Source organism: Ambystoma mexicanum, chromosome 2p (genome assembly GCF_040938575.1).
Source record: "Ambystoma mexicanum isolate Mex_15411 chromosome 2p, UKY_AmexF1_1, whole genome shotgun sequence".
Taxonomy (NCBI): Eukaryota; Metazoa; Chordata; class Amphibia; order Caudata; family Ambystomatidae; genus Ambystoma; species Ambystoma mexicanum.
The window spans coordinates 551,215,745-551,239,543 of NC_090923.1; the positions used below are offsets into that span (position 1 = coordinate 551,215,745).

The 23,799-nt window shown below is 47.2% G+C and overlaps 1 protein-coding gene across 2 annotated transcripts in view; it reads left to right on the top strand.

Annotated features, from left to right (window-relative positions):
- Positions 1-23,799, top strand: part of BAP1 (BRCA1 associated deubiquitinase 1) — a 545,466-nt gene that overhangs the window by 351,798 nt on the left and 169,869 nt on the right. For both annotated transcript variants that reach the window (XM_069644004.1, XM_069644005.1), the window contains one exon: positions 11,767-11,845. In XM_069644004.1, the coding sequence (XP_069500105.1) occupies positions 11,767-11,845 (79 nt within the window). The remainder of the gene's footprint in view (positions 1-11,766; positions 11,846-23,799) is intronic.

Genomic DNA, 23,799 nt, shown 5'->3' on the forward strand with positions numbered 1-23,799 from the left:
TTGATTCCGGTTCTTCCGGCCATGACGTCCACTTGGTTCGTGCTGTGGTTCTCATCTTCTGATACCATAGGAACTGCCCCGTATGGACTCCATCTACTTCCTGAAGTGTTTCAAAGTCTTTAAAAGCCCCATCCACAAACAGGTCCCCCCATGAGTATATCCCATTCCTTTTCCAGTGTCTGAGGTGGTGCAAATCTGCGACGGAGCCGCATAGGTCCGAGAGTAAGGGTATGTCCGGGGAGAAGTGGCGCTTAGTGCAGTTAAGGGTTACTGTCCTGCGCCAGATTTTTTGTCCCAGGATGGCCATGAAAGGGGCATTTCGCATCAGGTGGGAGGGGGCCCAGATGAGTTCTTTCATATGCAACAGGGATACTAGGGTCTGGAGCAGGGGGGTCTCAGATGTGGCTTCATCTGCTAGCCATTTGGTGACAAAACTAAGCTGTGCTGCCAGGTAGTACTTCTCAAAGTTTGGGAATTGGATTCCCCCTTGGGTGTACGGTAGCATCAGGGTAGAAAGTGCTATTTTGCGTCTCCCTGACCCCCACAAGAAATCCCGGGTTATCCTTTCTAGCAGGCTAAAAAAGGCGCATTGATGTAAACATGTATATTCTGGAACCCGTACAAGAATCTGGGAAGGACAATCATTTTAATTATGGCAGCTCTTCCCATCATGGATAGGGGGAGTTTCGCCCAGAATTGCATGGATTTTCTCAGGGCTGGGATCGCAGTCTTCGTATTGTGCTCATGCATTAATGTAGGGGTATGCATTATGTGTATCCCTAAATACTTGAATGAGGTCAGCTCCCAGTGTATTCCTACTGCAGGAAGTTCTGTTATGTCTTTCCCCTTGAGGCCTGCCAGGGGGGACAGGCAGGATTTCGCCCTACTAAATTGTATACCAGAAAACCTTGCAAAGTTGTCCAAGACGTCTAACATTGTGGGCACGTTGTTTTGTGGGTCTCTGACGTACAGTAGTACGTCGTCTGCGTAAAGAGAGATAATATGGTCAATAACCCCCCAGCCGTATCCCAGCGTCAAAGAATTGTCTTCGGAAGTATATAGCAATGGGTTCCAGTCCTAGTACGTAAAGCATGGGGGAGAGCGGGCATCCCTGCCTAGTGCCCCTGCATATGTCCCAGGCCTCTGATATGTATTTTCCTGTTTATACTCTGGCCGTAGGTTTGGTATAAAGTATCTTGATCCATCTAATGAACCCTGGGCCAAAGCCGAAACCCACAAGAACCGCTACTAGCCACTCCCAAAATATAGAATCGAACGCCTTAATGGCATCAAGGGACAGCAGTGCATATGTCTCTGTATTAGCCTCCGTCTGAGCAATAACCTGTTGTACTCTACGTAGGTTCATGGTCGTGTTCCGGCCTGGTATGAAGCCACACTGATCCTCGTGCACTACATCCCCTATGATTTTGGCCAGTCTATCTGCTAATACCGTGGTCAATATTTTCACATCATAGTTAAGCATGGCAATTGGGTGGTACGAGTCACACTTGTCGGCAGGCTTATTAGCATTGATGATTGGAATTAACAAGGTTTCCCTCATGCTATCAGGAAGTATCCCTCTCTCATGTGCCTCCTGAAAGACCTCATGTAACAAGGGTGTTAGGGAGGTCTCATATGCCTTATAAAACTCAGTGGGCAGTCCGTCACTCCCGGGGGTCTTAGCGGTGGCCAGTGACTTGATTGCCTCCGTTATATCCTCTGCTGTGATATCTGCGTCAAGAGCTTCAGCCTGTTCAGGGGTCATTTTGGGGAGCCCTATTTCCTCCAGGTTGTCTATGATTTGCTCTCGGGGAACCTGATCCCTGTGAGAGTAAAGGTGTTCGTAAAAGGCCTTGAAGGTTTCGTTTATATCTTGCTGTGTCTGTACGACCTTACCTTCTTCAGTATGTATCATGGTGATCGTGTGTTTGGGGTGTTCTTTCCTACATAACCAGGCCAGCATTCTGCTAGGTCTATCGGCTTCTCTGTGCGTTCTGTTTGTTTTTTAGTGGCATAATCAAATTTGGCTAGTCTTTCCCATGCCAGGGCACATTTAACTCTAAGTTCCTTAAGGTTATCTTCTCTTTGGTGAGTGTTCACCGGGGTAGCTTCAAGTTGCTCAACCTGTCGTTCCCACAGATCCAATTCACCCCTCAATTGTTTCCTGATGCCCCATGCTTTCGCGATGATTTCTCCCCTCGCCACTACTTTAAGAGCGTCCCATATCGTGCTCAGGTGGGTAATGCTTCCCGTGTTCCTCTCAATAAAACTGTCATGATCTCTGCTTCCAAAAGGTCAGGGTTTTCCCAACTCCCTTGGAAGCAGATCCATAACCCAGGTTCCGAGTGCCAACCAGTCCCAATTGGGACCTTTTGGACCCAGTCCTGGCGCCAGTGGCACCAGGCTCATAAATATGCCCAGTCCCAGCGCTGGAAGCGCCGGGCTCATAATGCTTGGGTGGACTTACCTGCAGCAGACCATGCTGCTTACTTGCCTGCCAGTTGAGCCTCTGATCCTCTTCTGTTTGGAACTACTTTTCTGTTGGGAGCCACTCCCTAGATTCAGAACACTGGAACTCTTCTGGAAAGCAGGAACTCTTTTCTTACCTAGGCGTGGCTGTGGAAGGAGACACCTAAGCACTACAGGAGGCTATTTAAACCACACCCGATGGATGAATCTTGCTTTGCGTTATTCTGCATCCTCTGCAGCAGAACGCTCATCGTGTCTTCTGCATCTGATCCTGGGCCTAAGGAAAAAGGCTTACCATCCTGAATCCAGTCTTCAGCAACACCTATAAAGACAAGAAAGAACAGGTTAGCATTACGGTCTTCAGTGACAGCTCTTCACTTACCTGGTCCATCGGCTGTCACCAACGCCTCGCGCTGCATTCCGGCATCTGAAAGACAAAGGCTTACCTACTCTTCGTGCGCTCCGGAGGTCTTCACACTGCATTCCGGCATCTGGAAGACAAAAGCTTACCAACTCTTCGCACGCTCCGGAGGCCTTCGGCGCTGCATCCCGCATCTGAAAGACAAAACAAGGTGTGTTTAAAGACATTGGGGAACTTTAATACTCACGTGCCATTACTCCTTTCCACATCTAACCCAGTGGGTATTCCGGCACCCTGCAGCCGCTCCGAACTTGTACCTGCAAAATAAAAAGACAGTTAGAGCGCATCGTGAAGCAGGCAACAATCGCTTACTTACGTGCTTCCAGGCGCTTCTATTCATCACACGAGCTCCATCTTCAACTCACTTCAGCCCGTCATCCGCCATCGCCGGAACCCTGCAAAACAAGAAACATCATTACTAAAGACTTTAAAGACATTAGAATTACTCGAAACTTACCGTTCGTGCAGTAAACGACGGACAGCAGTCCTCTGAAGTCAAGAGGCCTGCTCCCCTTATCCAGTGAAGAAACTGGTTACAGCACCCTGCCCCGAGGCAGATGGAGAGCACGGCGTTCACTTACCTAAGGTGAGAGCGTTAACCTTTGGGGTTCTACAGGAGAAGAGAAAGGGAAGAAGAGACATTCAATAACCCAGTTCCTTAATCCCATATTTTCTATCTGCAGACATCTTACCCTTCAAGTCAGACATACAGTGCACAGAGGTCCAGCCCAAAGAGCCAGCCGTGTGTTACACATCACCTTTGAAGATACGGTATACGCCCAGTCAAGACCGGCGCCTCTACGGGAATCAGGTGAGCGTTACAAAAACTATCTATAAATTCATGCAGTTCTTCCCTGAACACCGGGTCACTTAGGGCGTCTATCGGCATTCTCCACATAGGGATAGGGGGTCGGGGGCCAGTTTGATTCCATTCTATTAAGAGCGGCGAGTGGTCAGAAATGGTTCTTCCCAAATATTGCACTTCTTCTATTTGTGACAGGTGTTATTTGCCTATGAAGATGTAGTCTATCCTCGTGTGAAGATCATGAGGGGAGGAGAAGTACGAGTACCCCCGAGAGTCAGGATGACGCTCTCTCCAAATGTCGGCTAGGTTCAATCTATCTGATAATAAGGACAAGGCTGTGGTTGCCGCCGAGGGTCCTTTCGGGTGGGGCAGGAACCTGTCAAGGTTCACATCATGGACACAATTAAAGTCTCCCGCCCCCAGAAAAAAATACCATGTCTATAAGGTGCGATTTTAGCATACATGGAGTTAAAGTGTGTTTTGAATGTTAGTATTGGGGAGGTAAGAGTTTACTATGCATACTTCTTCCTGTTCCAATCGGCCCCAGAGAATTACAAACCTGCCCTCAGGGTCTGTCTCATACCTGATTAAGTGGAATGAGAATTGGGGATGGATCCAAGTGTACACACCTCTTGCGTATTTGGAGTAGGTTGTGCCCACGCCCTGTCCCCCCAATGTTCTCCCAGTCTAGCCAGGTAGTCCGCCGTGCAGTGTGTCTCCTGCAGCAGCGCTATTTGCACTCTTTTTCTGTTCAAGTAGGACTTGATTCTGTTTCGGCGTAAGTAGGTTCCCAGGCCCCTCACATTCCAAGTCATTATCTTTATTTTAGTGTTAGATGCCATGTCAAATCAATCGAATTGTCTCTGAATCAGTCCGGCACCTACCAGTGTCTTCTGCAGGGTCCCCTGGTCCCTGCCATCTCCCCTCCCGTCCACCTTCTCCAGCGTCTCTCGTTTCACTCGTAGGAGATTCAGTAACTTGAGTAACTCCCATTGCCTTGAATGGGGAAAAACAAACAAAACAAGTTGCACAGTCCCTAGCAGTTGCTCCCAACTTGCAATGCTCAGGGGGTTCCGAGCCTTCCAGGCCACTCCTGGCCTTCCGGATCAGGTTGTGTGTGGGCAGACTGCTCACACTTTTTTCAGTGGGGTGGTTTGCCTAACTTCGCTCATGTGGTCCTTTGAGCTCTCGTCCGGTATAGCTTACTTTACTGAAGACTTGCATTGGATTTTGCTTGGCTGGGGTCGGTCATTATGTGGGGAGTACCCGTTTCCTTCTCTTTCTGGCAGGTTCCTATTCAGCCCCGATCCGACTTTGATAGTCCTGTTCCATCATGTGCCAGGTTGTTATGTTCAAGCCACATGTTGGCCGTGGCTGGAGTCTCTAGGAATATCGCTTTTCCGTCATAGAGAACCTTGAGGCGTGATGGGTAGAGCAGCATGTATTTTAAGTTGAGATTCCTTAGCCAGGCTTTTATTGGGATAAAGGAGTTCGTTGCACTGCAGGGGTATAGTCGGGGTATGTAACTATTGTTGAATCTTTCCTTTTTATCTCCCCTCCTTCTCTGGAGTATCTCAATATGGTTTCTCGATCTCGGAAATTTAAGATCTTGGCTATAATTGGGCGTGGATGGGATCCGGGCGGAGGACGTTTCTGAAGGGATCTATGGGCCCTTTCCACGGAGAACCCTTGGGAGAGGTTACCCGGTCCAATTTCCTGTAGCAACAGTGTTTCGATGAAGTCTGTTGGGTCTGGGCCCTCCAAGTCCCCAGGGACCCCTAGTATGCGAATATTGTTTCGGCGGGCTCGCCCTTCGGTCTCCTCAGAGGGGGCCTCCAGCCTAACCACTTTCTGTTCCAGATCCTGGACCGTCCTCTTCAGGTCTCAGGTGTCCTCTATGTTTTCCTGGAGTGTAGTCTCTGCCACCGTGACCCTTTGAGTTAGGTTGCGGGCATCCTGATGCATGAACTGAATGTCCGATTTCACCTCTTCCAGTCTTCCTTCGAGTGATGTACGGAGGGCAGCTATTGCTTGTAGGACTTGCGCATGTTTGAGATCCTCCCCTTGCTGGGGCAGTTCGTCGACAGGTTCTGGTTCTTGTTGTGACTGTCTCTGGGGTCTAACTGTCGTGAAGGAATCCATCGTGACCAATTTCAGCTTGCCCTTGGGGGGAGACATCTCTTGTTTTTGGGGCTGCGGGTTCGTTTCTGCGCAGTGTGCAGGTTGGCCTAGCGGCCCCTTTTATTGGCTAATGTGTTTTAGATATCAACTAGCCCTTAGCAGCTCTGTATCTGGTGGCCCAGTTGCAGTTTCACAAACATCCCTCACTCGTTTCCGGGGGTTGAGGCGGAACCGGAGCACGATCAGTTAGCCCCAACAGCCTCGGTGCTGGCGTACGTCTCGCCCTGCAGTACGTCGCACTTGGTCGCAGCTCTAGTCTTGGCGCGCAAAGGGGTGCTGCCATCTTGCGGGCCCCAGGGGCTCGAATTTGGGCTTCACGTTTTCTGACTTTGCTTCTCTGATTCGGACCGGGAGTCAGGACGAGTGTCGGGAAGTGGTTCCCCTTCCGTTTCGTCCGGTCCGTTCCTGGATTACCGACCCATTACAGCGATATTCTTGTCATATGGAAGGATCACGGACGGGGCTCCGCAGGAGCCTGTCTTCACAGCATGCGCGCAGGCCACACCCCCCAACTTTGTGTCTTCATGTGTGCGTGTGAACAAAAGACATGGCCATTGGTCTAGTACAGTGGCCTCAGACATTTTTACTAACTCTTCCAAAGATGTTTGTGTGGTGTTTTGCATTACAAAAATTGAAGCTGATCTATCCCTCAGTCAATGTCTGAATTTTCAAGTGTTGGCAGGAAAAGAAATCTTCTCGATGGTTTCCTTTTTTATGAATAATTTAGAATGTGTAGGCGTAAACTCCACTTTTCCTGGGGTATGTTGAGAGATTTTCTTTTTGCTGCTTTCCACCCATAGACTTCTATGGGACACCTTTTCTTTTGGGGGAAACCATTTCTCTTTGCTATGTTTTGATGCCTGACCTGGAAGTAAGTAAAGACTGAAACTAGGTCTCTTAGCGAATTTCTTGTATTGTTATAATTGCGCACATCACCCTAGAATGAAGCGTGGTTAGGAAAGACCTACCTGAAAAGTATAATTTTAGCACTCAATGGCTTTAGACCTCAAGGCCCCAGACCACTTTAGGGCTGGACTCATTAGGTGTCGGGATAACTGTTCTGTGCTTATTCTAAAATGCATTTACTGAATTTCAAACATCTAAGTACTTACCTGTATTTTTACTGGTTATTAAATCATATGCTTTTTCTTCTGCCAAAGGGAAATGTACATATGTTTTATAGTAAATGTGTGATGATATTTTGACTAGACGTTTTATCTCCTTGGTGTGTATTTTAAAAGCCTAACAAATCATTGCATCTTTGTGTACTTACCTTCCTAACTGCAATTATTGGCTGTGTTCTGTATGGCTCCTTGTAGCTTTCAACCACTCTCTGAGCCCTTGTGAGACTAAGCCTTACCTCTCTGCCACCTTACCTTGATTGGGTTTGGTTAATCTCAGTGTCTCCCTGTTCACTATAATATGGTGGCCTCTCAAAATACACCCCCAGGGTTGATTTTGGAAATCCATCTTCACAGGTGGCCTCTCAGAATCTGTTGACATTGCCGATTCTGAAATCCTATCGTAACAATTATTTATGAGGATGAACTGGAGGATGAGTCGTTGGATCCAAAAATGGCATTATCAAAATCGGGTGCAGGGGCCTGCAAGATTGACAGATGCGCAGGTTTGATGTCTTATCAATTTTATCTGGACGCGTCTTCCTTTAGTCTGTGCTCAGTTTGTTGCAGTAGTTACTCTTAAAAATATTACCGTTTTCAACATGACAGTAGCCATTTCCCATCTCTTTCCAACTAACATTTTGGAACAATGCCTGGCTGTTGGACTCTACTGGATGTTCTCTTTTGACTTAAATGTACCCGAATACTCTCCTACCTAAGTTGTTACAACTCTGCTTTGTCAGGTTATGCAGACCGCATTGAATTGGCTGCTGGTCATGTGACCAGGCCCTGACACTCAGTGCCTCCGCCCACCATCTATTTATTCAGTCCTCCTTGGGCTTCTTCATCGCTGGCCGGGCAAAGACCAGGACTTCACATGTTTGTGCCTGATGGGGCCAAGAGCCTGGCCCGCTAAACTGCATTCCACCTACAAAATTATTGTTACTACTGCTACTCAACAAAAGACATCAGTTGGTCCCCTCCCTCCACAGTCAACCCCCACTCTCACTAGGGTTCGAATGGCCAAGTGCCTTGGGCAGCCACGGCAAGCTACCCTAGTGAACCTCATCAATATTGCCCTTGCCCCCATCCAACACCCACGGACCACATGCACACGCCCTCTCATGTTGATCACTGCTTGCTCAGTAGTTGCTAAAGGCTGATCTCCTCTCGTACAACAATATTGATGCCCTGTTCATCACAGAAATATGGGGTTTCCCATCCTTCCCACATGTTTTCAATGTCCTCCTACCGCAAGGCTATTGCATCCAACCGGCTACTCACCTGCCGGTTCCCTCTATTGCACATGGAATAAATCACCTTCCACCTCATCTACAGACCACCTCACAAGAGTGACTTTCATTGCAGACATCTCCAACGCACTCTCCTCTGCCATATTAGCACATTCTTGTAGTGTCTTTCTTGGTGATTTTAATGTCCCGAGTCACAGGCTGACAACCACACTCTAAGCACGCTTTTCGCACTGACTGCTTCCATGGACCTTAAGTGAATTGTGCTGTCACCCAAGCACAACATAGGCAACACCCTAGACTTCACCTGTGCATACCCTATACCGCTTGACTGGTCTGACCACACCGCCATCCCATAATCAGTCAGCCTCTTGACTACAGCACACAAAGGTCATTCTAAACTCCCCCCTCACTCAACGCCGCTCATTCAAAATATTCCCTGTCAATGAGCTGGAAGCAAACTTTGCAGACTTCCCCACCACAGGGAAGGCCTCGGGCCTCCTGGAATTATTCAGCAACTCTGCTATGAAACTGGTGGACACTCATGCCCCTTAAAATCCAAACTTCCAAAGATCAAACCATCCGCCCCATGGTACACCCAGGAGATAGCCTCCAACAGACGCTCAATTAGAGCCCAAAGAAACAGTGGCGCAAAAAAACATAACTCTGGAGACCAAGCCAACCTCAAAGCTCTCAGCGCAAACCATAGGATTCTAATTACTGAGGCCAAGGCTGCTTACTACTCCATCACCATTGCGGCAGCCGCCAACAGGAGCAAAGCCCTCAAAGTAGTAAAGCATTGTACGAAACCCTCACCCAACCCCGAGGTAACAGCAAATCAGGAAAAATGCAATGGAATCAAACATTTTTTATTGAAAGAATAGACAAAGTCTGAGAGAACATCGAATCAACCTCTCACAGCATTAGCATCCCCTGCACCCTGACGCACACATTGCCCCTATGGACCAAATTCTCTCCTCTTTCCCACGGATCTCCTAAAAATGATTGCTTCCCTCAAACCTACCTCTTACTCTGACGATATAATTCCAGCCTCCATCATTAAACAATTAAGGGACCCAGTGCTCAATGTGTTCTGCAGCATCATCAATGCCTCCCTTGCAGAAGGAACATTTCCGGACAGCCTATAAACTGGTCTGGTACAACCTCTTTTGAAAAAAGCAACCATAGAGCCAGATGCCCTAGCCAACTACCATCCCATTACGAACCTCCCGTTTATTGGCAACATCTTGGAAGCAGTAGTTTCTACCCAACTACTCGCTAGAATTGAACAAATCCACCTCCTAAATGACTATCAGACAGGGTTCCGCCCAAAGTGTAGCATCAAGGCAGCCATCATCCAGGTGGTGGATGATGCCCTCCAAATCATAGATAAGGGCATCTCATGCTTCCTTGTCGCATTCGACACAGTCGACCACCGTGTTCTTCTCCCTCCTTGCTGACAGCATGGGATTCTCTGTCACTTTTCTAAACTGGTTTACATCCTACCTCTCAGGCAGACACCAGGCTGTTCAAATGAACTTGTGGCATTCTAACAGACTCCAGGTCTCCTGCAGAGTCCCCGAAGGATACATCCTCTCACCAATCCTTTTTGACATTTACATGGAGCCTTTGGCCTTAGCCCTCCACCAATACGCAGATGATGCTCCGTTGTACATGAGAGCAAATAGCGTGCAGGACATCATTCGTCTCTACGATTACCTAGCCATCATCCAGTCCTGGATGTCGACTGCCTACCTCGGTCTAAACCCATCCAGGACCGAATTCGTCTTCATCGGTCCACCCGGTAAAAAACAGCTTGCCCAACAATGGCTCAATGGTATGCACCTAGAAGAATTTGATCCACAACTCTGACTCAGCAGAATCCTTAGACTTCACCATTGACAGCAGCCTGTCCTTCCAGAAACATCAAAAATCAAACCCTTCATGCTGCCGCAGGACTTCCAGACCATATTGCGGGTCCTTCTGTTCCCGCACATTGGGTGGGGGGAGCAAGGGGAGAAATGCTCTCCTGACAGGGCTCCCAGCTGCTCACTTGGCTCCCCTAAAAGCAGTCCCCCACCCTGCAGCACGTCTTATTAAAGGAGCATGGAAATTTGACAGAATTAGCCTATTCGAACTATGTTGATTTGTAGATGCATGCAGTCTTGAAATATATCCTGGCTTGGAGTGGAAGCCAGTCCTGAGTTGCACACTAGCGTACCTGGCCGCTAAACCCCACATATCTGGTGGCACATACTCCTCGCACAGCAAATCCACCAACATCTCATCTGCAAACAATCCTTCGCTTGTCATACACCCACCCTCTGGAACTCTATCCCGCTGTCGGCTTGGAATGCCCCCACAATTCTCCAATTTTGCAAATCTCTTAAAACATGGTTCTTTCAACAACACCAGACCAATGACCAATTCCCATGTACACACATACCGATGCACAGACCTCACAGTACTGCCCTACTGTTAATGATGGCAGCCTAAATGCTGGCTACCTACACTTTGTAAAGCACTTTGCTGCTCTCGAGCTAGGTCTGCACTTCTAACAATTAAAGAAAATGAACATTTCCCCACTGTTCATGCTTTCCTGTGTTGGTGAACTGATATTTCATTATTGTGATCTTTAACAATTGTTTTGGATAGTACTGAATATTTGTCCAGCAGTCTCTTGTGCCTACGCTTAATTCTAAATGGTGTTCCTTCTGCCACTTCAAAACTATACTTTCATTTTGACTTTCCATGTGTGTTTTCCCAAAGGTGTAAATATTTTCTCATGCCAGGCAAGTTACAATTTAGAGAGCAATGTTGTACTTAGTACCAGATAAGGTTTTTGTGTTCTCACTGTTCAACAAATATCATGAAAGCATGTGACGGCCCCATCTGAATGGAAATAGTATATAAATATTTACTACTCGTTGCAATAGTCAGATTACAGATAGCTCACACCCGTTTCCCAGGACCTCGAAGTTATAACCAATACTAGCTTGTCTGATAAATTGCTTAATGTAATCTGATGCAATTTTCTGACAATAAAGCCGTTATTATACTCCACAGCTTTTAAAATATTAATGTTGTATATTAGTTCTATGTATTTCAAATGATAGCTACACAGAAGGTATCCAACTAGAGTAATTGGCAAGTCACTCGGCATACATTTTTCTAACTATGTATGGCAAATTTGAGACCTAATTTGTTAGCTACTTTAATCAGTACCCAAGGTACCCTGATCCTGATAAGACTAGGTTCATTATTTGATATACACGTGGAGAGTAGTTGATTTCTTTTAGCAAAAGTAAGTTCAGAAACTTGTACATTTGTTCTTGAGAATGAGTGAATGTCAGATTTATAGAAATAAGACTGTGTGTGTAGTAACACCAATGCTTTGAAAGCAGCAGGGATTTGGTCTAATGATTTGTTGCACTTTGCTCTTGCTTAAATGAGGGAGAAATAAATATACATATTTTACCTATTAAGCTGACACTGGGCACTGTGTTGTCTATTTTGAAGGTCCATGGGCAGAAGATGAAGAGTGGACAGACAAAGCTCGTAGAGTTATCATGGAGAGGATTGGACTAGCCACAGCAGGGTAAGTGAAAAAGCCATTGATGAGCTTGAGTGAGTGAAGTGATGGTAGAATGTTATTACAGCTTGAAGGGTTTGCTACTGGGTGCTATACTGGATCATTTACAGTGTTTCTTGTTTGGCGTGTTCAGGCTGTAGTTAAAGGGGTAGTTCGGTCAGAAATGTTATTGGCCCAAACGATCGGGTATGTATTTTAGAGCATACATTGATCGCTCTTAAAAAAAATCCAATGCAATTAACGCAAATTGTTCTTACTTTAACACATGCAAAAGCAACAGGTCGGTTATCGCCATCTTGTGCTAATCTTATACGTTGATCCATCGACCTAAGTTCAAGTGCCCTTGTGGCACTAATTCAGATCCCCCGCCCCTACCGCTGACATCGCTACACGCTCACCATGAGCTCCACCTATTTTAAAGATGTTAGTGGGCAGCATCGCCAAAAGTACCCTGTCATCACCAACGTCATGTAAGGCAGAACCAGGAACATAAACACTCATATCCACAAACCGATGCAAAACATTTGTTTCTTTTCACCGAAATGATTAAAGGTTTATTTTGAAGACAGCAGCGATAGTCAGGAGCGTAACTAGTACTTTTAATTTTGACATAACGCTGACAAGAGGTAATTAACTCCACGAAACCATGGGTGACTTTTTCCAATAGAGGTTATAGCTAGTGAACATCACATGGTTCTACCTACGGTGATCTTGGAATGCTGATTCCGTTCATCGATCGATCAATCCCAGTCTTTGCATTCTTCAAAGAAAGTTATCTACCATCGTCGATTTCTGATCGACGCACAAGACATTCTATTACAGAGAAGAAATTTGTGGTTTCAATTTCAAATGCAACACTTACACATCCGCAAGTTTTCAGTTGCTCCTTATCACTGCAACCGCAAAAGGACAGATTGGTGTCTGGTGATTGTCCCAGATAATGGTTATCGCAGATAAGATATGGAATTTATAACGCGCCTGTACACAAGTGTTAAGAGGCGCCAGATGCCTTGTTGATGATTGTCCAATTACGGTTGAAGAAGCCGTTAACCAGTAAACTGTACCCATGACAGGCGCACATCGGTATAATATAATTATGTAAAATCAAGAATGCAAAAATATATTTCAGTACCCAATTTATAATGGTATATACACAGTACATTTTATCAATTAAAGTTACAATTAACACATACAATATATTTTTGCGTCAAATTGAACATTCATCCATCACAAGTTAAATCATGTATCATACAGCACACTTGCCATCCTCGATGCATAAGAACTATTTAAAACTTTGCTTAACATTGTGTCCTGTGGTTCCATTCTCCCTATGTGACTGATGACCAACAGCTCTCAGTATTAGAAACGTTACATTCCTACTTAAGCTTTCAATATAGTGAATCTTATCACTTCTTTGTGGATATTCGACACATTTTGGCTTTCAAATTGTTAATGCAGTGGATTCAAGGACGCATAACAATGCGATCCAGCGTTCACAGGGTGTCGGAGGGAGTTTAATTTTGGGAACACATGCCACAAAATTGAACAAAATGAATGGCAAGCTGTGCAGTAAAAAAACAACTAAATGTTTCAAGTGTCCCACGTATGAAAATATTATGGTACACATATGAAATATTATGGTATTAATGCACCTGGTCCCACAAGATGTATGTATTCTTTCAAAGATGACCCTAGGCGAGATGCAGACAGGCTCAGATTTCCCTATACTTCAATAGGGCAGTGCCCAAACCTCCCCACACCCCAAACAATTGTGTGGGGCAGTTGTATGGGCCAAAGTAGGCCACTTTTCCGAATTAAACAGAATTTGAATACAAAAGCAGTGGGTTAATATATAGATGGTACAAATGGACCAGGAAGGGGGGGTTGGGGGCCGATTTTGCACCAGGCTGGGTGAACTGTTGCAGCCAGGGAAACATGTGCAATGAGCAACAATAAAAAGAAAAGAAGTGTACATCACTGAAATTCCAGCATGCCTCGAATGAGTTCAGTTTTGAAAGGCTTACTGGCTTCTGTGTATATCTATCCCAGCAATCATATTGATTTCTGCATTGATGCATGTTGGGCAGAATTTTCATTTTAGTGCTTAATTCCTCCCACCTTAGAGACTCCCAGCTCTTTTTCCTGACTTTAGGACTTTTTAATTTTAACCCTATGTGTTTCCTTTATTTTTTGGGTCTGACAAAATCCATAGGCATTTACTTTTTGTATGGTGACACACAGCACCTTCAGTGCAGTGTCGCAGAGAAATCCTTTAGATTTCTTATAAGGTCTAAATACCTTTTCTTGTTTGAACTACTGTTCCCAAGAATAGTAAAGTGAAATTGACCTTACTTGCCTTTTATCTTTGTAGGTCCAGCACACCCCATCTTATGTGGAGTGCTGGGGGGGTTACTTAGTAGCCAGCCACTTTTCCTACTTACACATGTAACATTTTTTATGTTACTCTAACAACTTTAAATGGCTGGTGGCAGTGGTTTAATTTTCCTACCATTCTGCTTTTCTGCCGCAGGCTGAATCCTCAGCTGCAGTATTGTACCGATGGGTGACCATTGTGTCAAAACGTCCCCGGTCTTTTTTTCACCATTTCTTGTCTGTGAGGTCTTTCTTGGGTTTTACTCTATGCGCCAAACCAGATTTGAACCCTTTGTTCGTTTTGCCTTTGGTGGGCTTCAGTACTGAAAACCTGCCTCTGGCTCAAGTGTGTCTGGCAGGGTAGGAATTGAGGGAGGTGCTGGAACTCCCCTGTCCTTTGTCTCCTTGGTTACCTGAATGCACCCAGTCCGGAATGGCTGCCTGGCTGTCCTTTCAACACAGCCTAGCTGTGTTAGTGACAGCTAGGCTGTGCATGAATGGGAGAAACCTGCATGTAAGGCGACGCTTCTTGGACTGTAGACATTCGACCACTGGAATGGACACCCCGACAAAGAAACCGTGAACGAAGCTTGCTGCATCCTCCTGGAATGTTGAACTGCCCGGTGAAGCCCTGCTGCTGTGCTGAAACTCCTCTTTCGAAGGGATTGTGTCCTCTGACGTATTCCTTATCTTAGATATCTCTTTCCAGCTTTGCTGGCCTGGCCTCGGAAAATATTTCTCTAGAGGGCGCTGCGCGTCGACGTCCGCCGAGTCGATGTCCCTCGACAGCCACGGTATCGACGTCGTCATCCTGCCTATAAAGGCCGCGCGCAGCGTCCGTTGCTCAGTTCCGTTTTTCCGCGCTTACTCAGTGCCTCGGAATACTGTTGCTCAGTTTCGTAGACAATTTATCCTATTTACCTCGAGATATTCGATCCGTACTCGATGGCTTCCTCGTCGGAACCGACGACCCCCCGGTCCGGCTTCAAAAAATGCTGAGATTCTGGGAAAAAGTTGTCGCTGACTGACCCTCACAGAGTTTGTCTGTGGTGTTTGGGAGCTGAACACCATTGTTCGGAGTGCGAGGACTGTATGTCCATGACAGCTAAGGCCCTGAAGGAGCGTAGGGGGAAGCTGGAGAAAGGTAAGACTTCAAAAGCTTCTTCCTCGACGAAGTGGAGACATTCGTCTCCTTGTCACCATTCGCGCTCCAGGTCTCGGAGTGGGTCCCATCACTCCTCGAGATCGAAGCACTCGAAGAGGAGACGTTGAAGATCCCTTTCTCCGTCCTCCTCTTCCCCTGTTTCTCCTAAGAGAATCCCTTGCCCCACGAAACATAGTTCCCGGGCTGAATGGGAGGAATTCCGCAAAAATATGATGAGCGTCTTCGAGAAAGCGGCCTCGACCCCCTCGAAGACTGCCGAGAGCGATGCTCTGGTCGCAGTACCCGGCGAAGGAAGCTTCTCGAGTGCGCCACGAACCCTCGAGTAAAGCTATGACCTCGCAACCTTCTTCGAAGGTTCCGTCGACGCCGAGGTAGGTGTCTTCGACGCCGTTGTCGAAGGGACTTTCGACACACGGGTCTGTCGACTCGACACCATCTTCGACACCGGCGTCGACGCCAAGGAAGGTCACGGTTACGGCGCACCCAGTGACTATCCCCAGGTCCTCGATGACGATGGCGTCGAGATTGTTGACTTCCTCGAGCAGAATCCCTATTCTATCGAGGACCTCGAGGCCTCCGCCTTTGTTTTCGACGCCACGCCCGAAGCCTTCATCGACGACATCGAGGTTTTCGAGGCCGATTATGACAAGTTTGGCACCCTGTGCCTTGGAGATGGGTTTTACACCCTTTGTGAGTTCAGAACAATTGAGAACTATGTCCTCAATTTTGGAAGAGGGAGAACTATCTGAACAGGAAGACACATTTGAGTTGCAGGGACCTGCAACCCCAGTTAGGGAGGAGTTATCCTCAGAAGAACGCAGGTTGAAGGATCTTCATGATTCCTTACATGAGGCAAGTGGGTTAGACACTTCCCCTGAGGTGGGGAGCATGCTGAAACCCCCTATAGAGCCTTAATGGCCAGGATCACAAAATTTATGGGGTGGGCAACACCTTCACAGGCTTTCCAACAAGATGACCTCACGGATATTCTTGACAAAGGTCCACAGGAGGATCCTGTAGTGCCCTTTCATAAAGCTCTTCAGAGGAAGATTATGACGAACTGGGAAATCCCAGATGTCGTCCCGGCAGTAAATAAAAAGCTGTCTACAAAATACAGGGTATCTTCTGCAGACCCGGAGTTTTTGTCAAAACACCCATCCCCAGAAAGTCTGGTGGTACAGGCAGCATCTTCTACTGACGTCAAGCCTGCTTACCCTACCGTCCCACAGGACAGGGACGATAAGAAATATGATGCTATGGCAAAGAAAGTTTTTTCGGCATGTAGCATGGCGTTAAAATCTGTAAATGCTACTTGCACCCTTGCTAGATTCAGCCATACACTTTGGGAGTGTGCTTCTACAGCGGCTGACTGCATCCCGGAAGGAGAAGAAAGGGAGGCGTTCCTAAATATCATACAGGACGGTAAAGACGCTGTGTGCGAATCCCTCCAGACGGGCATTGATTCGGCTGACAGTATCAGCAGAGCAATGGCGGCAAGTACAACAACCAGGAGATTCGCTTGGTTGAGAAAGTCTGGTTTTGCCCCAGATGTGCAAGCCAGGCTCTTGAACATGCCATTCGATGGCTCTTCTTTGTTTGGGGAAAAAGGCGGATGACAGTTTAGAAAAACTGCAGACATCAAAAGCAGCAGCAAAATCCCTAGGCGCTGCAATCCGTCGGACACCTTTTCGTCCCACAGGAACCTCTGCGAGGGGCAAGTCCTTTCGCTTCTACTCCGCATTCGGAAGAGGTAGAGGACGACCGGCTCAAAGGGGACAAAGAAGAACTACCCGAGGTGAACGGGGTAGATATTCAAAAGCCGCAGCAACAGCAGGTGCCTCTTTACCATCGGCATCTGCATCAGCCGCCCCAAAACCACTCTGAGGACTTCCCTCACAGGACACCTGTAGGATGCAGGTTAACTCAACATCTGGCAGAATAGCAGGCTATCACGTCAGATGCTTGGGCATTGGAAACAGTTGCCCAAGGTTACTGCCTGCCTCTCCTACACATACCTCAGTCATCCACCGGGGATCAGCTCTCAGAAAGCTCCAGATCCGCTCCTCTTGCAGGAAATTTTAGACCTGCTAGAGAAAGGTGCCATAGAACCGGTACCTGTAGCGGAGAGGAACAAGGGCTGGTACTCCCCTTACTTTCTCATTCCAAAGAAAGACGGAGGACTGAGACCCATCTTGGACTTGCGAGAATTGAACAAATTCCTCAGGAAAGACAAATTCAAGATGGTAACTCTTTCTCAGATCCTTCAGGCCCTTCAGTTCCAGGACTGGTTGGTATCTCTGGACCTCCAGGACGCTTATTTCCATGTGCCTATCCATCTCAAACACAGGAAATACCTGAGGTTCGCAATTGGCAACTCTCATTATCAATTTTGGGTACTGCCATTTGGGATGACCTCCGCCCGAGGGTCTTCACCAAGTTAATGTCAGTAGTGGCGGCAAGTCTAAGGAGGGAAGGGATTCACGTCTACCCCTACCTGGACTATTGGTTGATCAGGGCTGTATCTTCGGAACAAGCTCAGATCCAGCTAAATCACGTTTGCCACTCCCTTCACAGACTGGGCTTCTCCCTCAGTTTAAAGAAGTCACAAATGATACCATCACAGAGACTCCTGTTCATCAGAGTGATCCTGGACTCTTCCCTGGGAAAAGCCTCGTCACCAGAGGTGAGGGCTCAAGATATTTTACAGATAGTTACCAAGTTCCAAAATGCCCAACGTCTCCCAGCCTTCGACTTTTTGAGGTTGCTAGCCACATGGCATCCTGCATTTTCCTAGTACCAGAGGCTCGCCTGAGAATGAGATCTCTCCAGTGGGCACAATTCTCAGGAAGAATGACAGATCTTCTTCAGGTTCCCGGCAGGGTGGCTCAAGACCTTCAGTGGTGGGCCTGTCAGGAGAACATTCTGAAAGGAGAGCAGTTTTGGCAACCTTGGCCGGAGATAACAGTGGTCACGGATGCCTCACTCACGGGGTGGGGAGCCCATGCCAACGACTTGACCATCAGCGGTCATTGGTCTCCATCGGAGTCCAGACTACACATCAACCTGTTAGAGCTGAGGGCCATCAGACTTGCGCTGAAGGCTTTTCTGCCATCTGTACAAGGAAAGAATGTCCTGATAATGACGGATAACACAGTGGCCATGCATTACCTCAACAAAAAAGGAGGCGTAGGATCACTACCTCTGTGCAGATAGGCGATGCAGCTCTGGTTTTGGGCAATCCAAGAAGGAATCTCTCTATCGGCAGTTCACCTAGCCGGAGAGAAGAACTCGGAGTTGGCAGAGTACAGTCTCCCACGAGTGGGAACTAGCTCAGGAAGTCCTTCAAGAGATCTTCGCCCTTTGGGGAACCCCTCAGGTGGATCTGTTCGCCACCAGTGTCAACAGGAAGTGCGACCTGTTCTGCTCAAGGGAATTTCCCCCGAGAGGAGCTCTGGGAGACGCGTTCATAGTGGACTGGGAGTTTCCACTTCTGTACGCGTTCCCACCGGTCCCTGTCATTCCTCAAATGATCAGGAGGTTGAGAAGGTTCCGGAAAACCATGATCCTAATTGCCCCTGATTGGGCCAGGAGAACGTGGTACCCGGACCTTCTAGACATATCCATCTGCCCTCCAATTCGACTTCCACTCGGAGAGAACCTACTCTCACAGAAGGGAGGTCAGGTTCTCCATCCAGACATCAAAACCCTCAACCTTCACGCTTGGCTTCTGAAAGGCTGAGGTACAAGGATTGGGACCTCCCTGATGATGTTATGGAGGTGTTCTTTTCGGCAAGGAGGCCAGCAACAAAGTCTTGATACCACTGCCGTTGGAACAGATTTTGCAGCTGGTGTAGAGAAAAGAATATCGACCCTTTTTCATGTGGTACACCAATGGTTTTGTCCTTCCTACTTCAGGGCTTCAAGTTGGCACCATTAAGGGCTATCTTGCAGCGCTATCCATCTTTAAGCGCACTGCGGAAGAACCATCCTATTTCAAGTTACCCTTGGTAATACAGTTTCTAAAGGGGTTAACCAACGTTTATCCCCCAAGACCATTCCAGGTTCCCCTATGGGATTTAAACTTAGTCTTAACTTTCCTGATGGGCACACCTTTCGAACCACTCCATTCTTGTTCGTTAAGATTTCTTACCCTTAAAACTGTTTTATTAATAGCACTTACATCTGCTAGAAGGGTGAGCGAGTTACAAGCTCTTTCTTGTAAACCCCCTCATACAATCTTTCACAAAGACAAAGTTGTCCTGCAAGTGAAGCCTAATTTCCTCCCAAAGGTGGTTTCTGAATTCCATATCACTCAGAAGATTACCCTGCCATCTTTCTATCCTCCTCCTCATCTGGGGAAAGAGGAAGAGAGGTTACACAAGCTGGACCGTAGAAGGGCTTTAAGTTTTTACATCAGTAGACTGGCCAGGATAAGACAAGCAGATCAGCTGTTTGTAGGCTACACAGGTCACAAGCTGGGGTTACCGATAACTAAGCAGACCATTTCCAGATGGATCATTCTGGCCATTTTGGAATGTTATAAACTGGCAGGAAAAGAGCCCCCTCAAAACCTTAGGGCTCATTCGACCAGAGGTATTGCAGCTTCATCGGCCCTCAAAAGAGGAGTGCCGGTTAAAGACATTTGTGCGGCCGCCACATGGCCGTCCGTCCATACCTTTACACGATTTTACAACTTGGATTCCTCCTCCAGTCAAGAGACTAGGTTTGGAAGGGCAGTATTGCACTCTATTTATCAATAGAAGGCAGCATGATGTCAGTACTCCCACCTCCAATAATAGAATACTGCTATGGGCGCCTATCTAAGATAAGGAATACGTCGGAGGACACAATCCCTTCGAAGAACAAGTTACTTCTTACCTTGTAACGTTCTTTCGATGGGATGTTCCTCCGACGTATTCCTTATCGACCCTCCCATCCATCCCTGCAGTTCTACTTCCCTTGTTGTTACAGCTTACGCTCCTTCAGGGTGATTAGTCTAGTCCAGACAGAAATACTGTGGGCTACAAAACGGAACTGAGCAACGGACGCTGCGCGCGGCCTTTATAGGCAGGATGACGTCGATACGGCGGCTGTCGAGAGACATCGACTCGGCGGACGTCGACGCGCAGCGCCCTCTAGAGAAAAATTTTCCGAGGCCAGCAGAGCTGGAAGGAGATATCTAAGATAAGGAATACGTCGGAGGAACATCCCATCGAAAGAACGTTACAAGGTAAGAAGTAACTTGTTCTTCTGATCGACAAGAGAAGCTCCGGAAAGGATGACTTCTTCCCTTGGGTTAGTGGGACCAACTAACCCCGGGACAAACTTTGCTGGAAGACCTTCCCCCAACTGGCAGAACTTATTTTCTGCTGCTGGAACCGTGCCAGGGGTCCAGAAATCTGTAGTCGAGTGCAACGTCTGTAAGCCGGCCAAAAAATCCAGGAGTCTCCTGAGGACCATCCCGAAGCAGGAGTGCTGGACTCGAGGAGTGAATGAAGCCCAACCGGTGTCCAAGATTGGCAGTGGTGCTGTTTACCATGTGCTGAAACCGCAAAGTGCCACTGAATTGAAAAGAGCCCGTAGCTGCCGCCGACCTCCGAACTGCTGTCTAGGAGTCCTCCAGACGTCTTCCGTCTTGTCGCCACGACTGAGGCCCAGGAACTCAGGATCTGCAACACTGCAACCAAGACGGAAGCCGGCTGGATCCTCTTCTTCTAACCTGAGGCACTGTTCTGACAAAGGGCTACTTAGCTCTCTATCAATAGCTTGCTTTTCTCAGTCGAAACTTGCAGTAGCTGCTTTTTTCTAGGGTTGCTTCCAGCTCTAACCTTCACAAGTGTACCGGCTTGTTGCCCAACAGTGATTCTCTACAACAAACTCTCTAACTTTGTGCAATACCTTTTGCTATATAAGTGCCTCAGCTCCATAGACTTTGCTCCAATTGACTTTGGCTGTCCTGGCTCTCTGCAGACTGTTCTATTCCATTGACTTTGATTCTTACTGTCCCTCATAGGTGATGCATTGTTTATTAACTAATATTGCTGGGAAAGGTTTTTATCTATACTTCAAATGAAGTTTTAAAGTGCTCACATGCTCAGAGAACCTGTTTAACCTTTTTCCTTCCTCTAACCTCTCCTTTCTACCAACCTGAGAATTTACCAAGTGCAAAAGTAATATATAAATGCGATTACTGTCCTAGTTGGTGAAGTCCCCTCAGGGTGTAGGAAGTGTGTATGAAGCATCTATCTACTTGCTTGACCTTGATTCCGAGAAAGTATTTGAAGTGTATTTTTATTGTTGCACATTGCCCTTCTTAAAGGATGCTTATTTAAAACTGACCGTGAAATAAATCATTATTTTATTAGAAAACCTTGAGTGCAAGTGTTGTTTGGATACATGTATTCGTGAATTTCGATGCTACAGTTCACGTTTATCCATCTTATGATACGTCTGGCTGTTCAGTCACACTACCTACTTGTGTAGTACAGACCTATACCAATAGGTGGGTTACCTAATACCAAGAGGACAAGGGGCGGGGGGTGTCTCCCACAGGGATACTACTCCAATTCTTGCCTAACAATGCAACAAATCAGAGGAGCCTGGTTGTGGTCCTCGACAGTACAATGTAAATGTCCAAAGACATGTGTTCATAGTGCACATTGGCAAGCCATATTCCATCGCTCGTTATTTCAATGTTGGCTAACACTGTGTCACATAAACCTTTGGTCTATTGCTATCTGCAGCCACGTATCTGGATTCCTACTTTCCAGCAAGGTTAGACTTAATTTATTTTATTTATTTATTGGTTATTTGTAATGCGCCTATTCAAGAAATTGTGTTCAAGGCACCACAAGATAATGGGGCGGGGGGCAGGGAAGACAAATCAAAAACGGTCGTACCAGGCCTTGACACTCGAATCATGCAAGAGCAGTAACAAGAACTGCGGGGGGGGGGGGGGGGGTGACGGAAGGAGGAGGAGGTGTAGGTCTGGGCAGAAGGGAAAATACTAGGGTGGGAGGGAAGTGCGGGGCAAGAGGAGGTATACAAGTGCTGGGAGAAGAGGAGAAGGGGGAAGAGGGCCCATGGGGCTAGGCGAGTGCTAAGGGGAGGCCTGGTGAAGCAGGGAGTGAGGACCACATGCAAAGCACGAGGACCAGGCTTGGTAGGGATGCACACCCCGCCAGGCTTGTCAGGGGAAAGAGGCTTGGAAGGGCAAGTGCAGGTTGTGGGGGAGTGAGAGGCAGGAAGACTGGGTGCTGGGTTATACTGGGCGAGGAGGGCCTTGTACCATGTGGAGCTCTGAACGGACCAGGCAGCCAGTCAATGAGACGGAGGGGGGCATTAGCAGGGGCGATGAATGAAGAAGAGAAAAGTTGGGTCTTGAGAATCTTCCGGAACTTAAGGCGATCGGGCAGAAGCATGAGAGGGGCAGGGAGGCCATTACAGAGGGATTCTGCTGCAGAGGAAAGGGCTCTACCCCACACTCTCTGCTTGAAATAGCGTCTGATCTGCAGAGAATTGTAGCTAGATAACCAAGGTCTCTAAGAGGGAGGTATTTAGGGAGAGAGTGGAATTCCTGGCCATAGAAAACCTTGTGGGTGATGCAGAGGGTCTTGAACTAGATCCTTGAGCCAGTAGAGATTGATTTGGGCTTGAGAGACACGGTCCCTGGGCTTGAGGCCAAAGAAAAATCTGTCTTATTCTGGTTTACTTGAACGGGTGAAGGGAGGATTTAGGCAGGTTGAGGAAGAGGCTGTTGCAGTAGTTCAGCCTGGAGAGGACCAGAGCTCTGTAGACTTTGAGTTTCTGTATGTCTGCTGCTCCAATTTTCTACTTGGATTCTTTAACTATTGTGAGTTTATTACAAACGGGGCTCTAAATTAGGATTGGATAAACTGGAATTAGAAGCGGTGCTTTTGTATCCAGCAGTAACCGGTCACCAGGAGCTACCACTATGGAACAAGGCGCTAGTTCATAGCGTTACAGTAGTTGGCCTGGGGAGCCAAAAGTAGCTCCTTCTGACTGTTGGTTTTAAGCTCACCAGTCTCTTCTACATTTAATTTGATACTTGAAATAATCAGACTGATATGTATTGTTCTAATATAAATCAATTATGTTAATGGTAATAAATACACAAATCGAAGAAAAATAGAAATGTTAAGGCCCATCTAGTAACATTACTTCGCAAACAGTGATTAATTAAAAATACATTATTGTGGCAATAAGACCCGAGGCGGCGGGCCAATACCGCCCCAGGTAATGCCCCCGGGGCCGTAGTTACAGGCCCGAGCATAGCGTGGGCCTTAACGAAGCCCCTGGGGCATTACCGTGGGCGGTATTAGCCCGCCGCTGAGCGATAATATACTGGAAAGCAAGGCCAGAACCCTCTTCCAGAAGTAACCCTCTAGTTTTGTCCAATAAG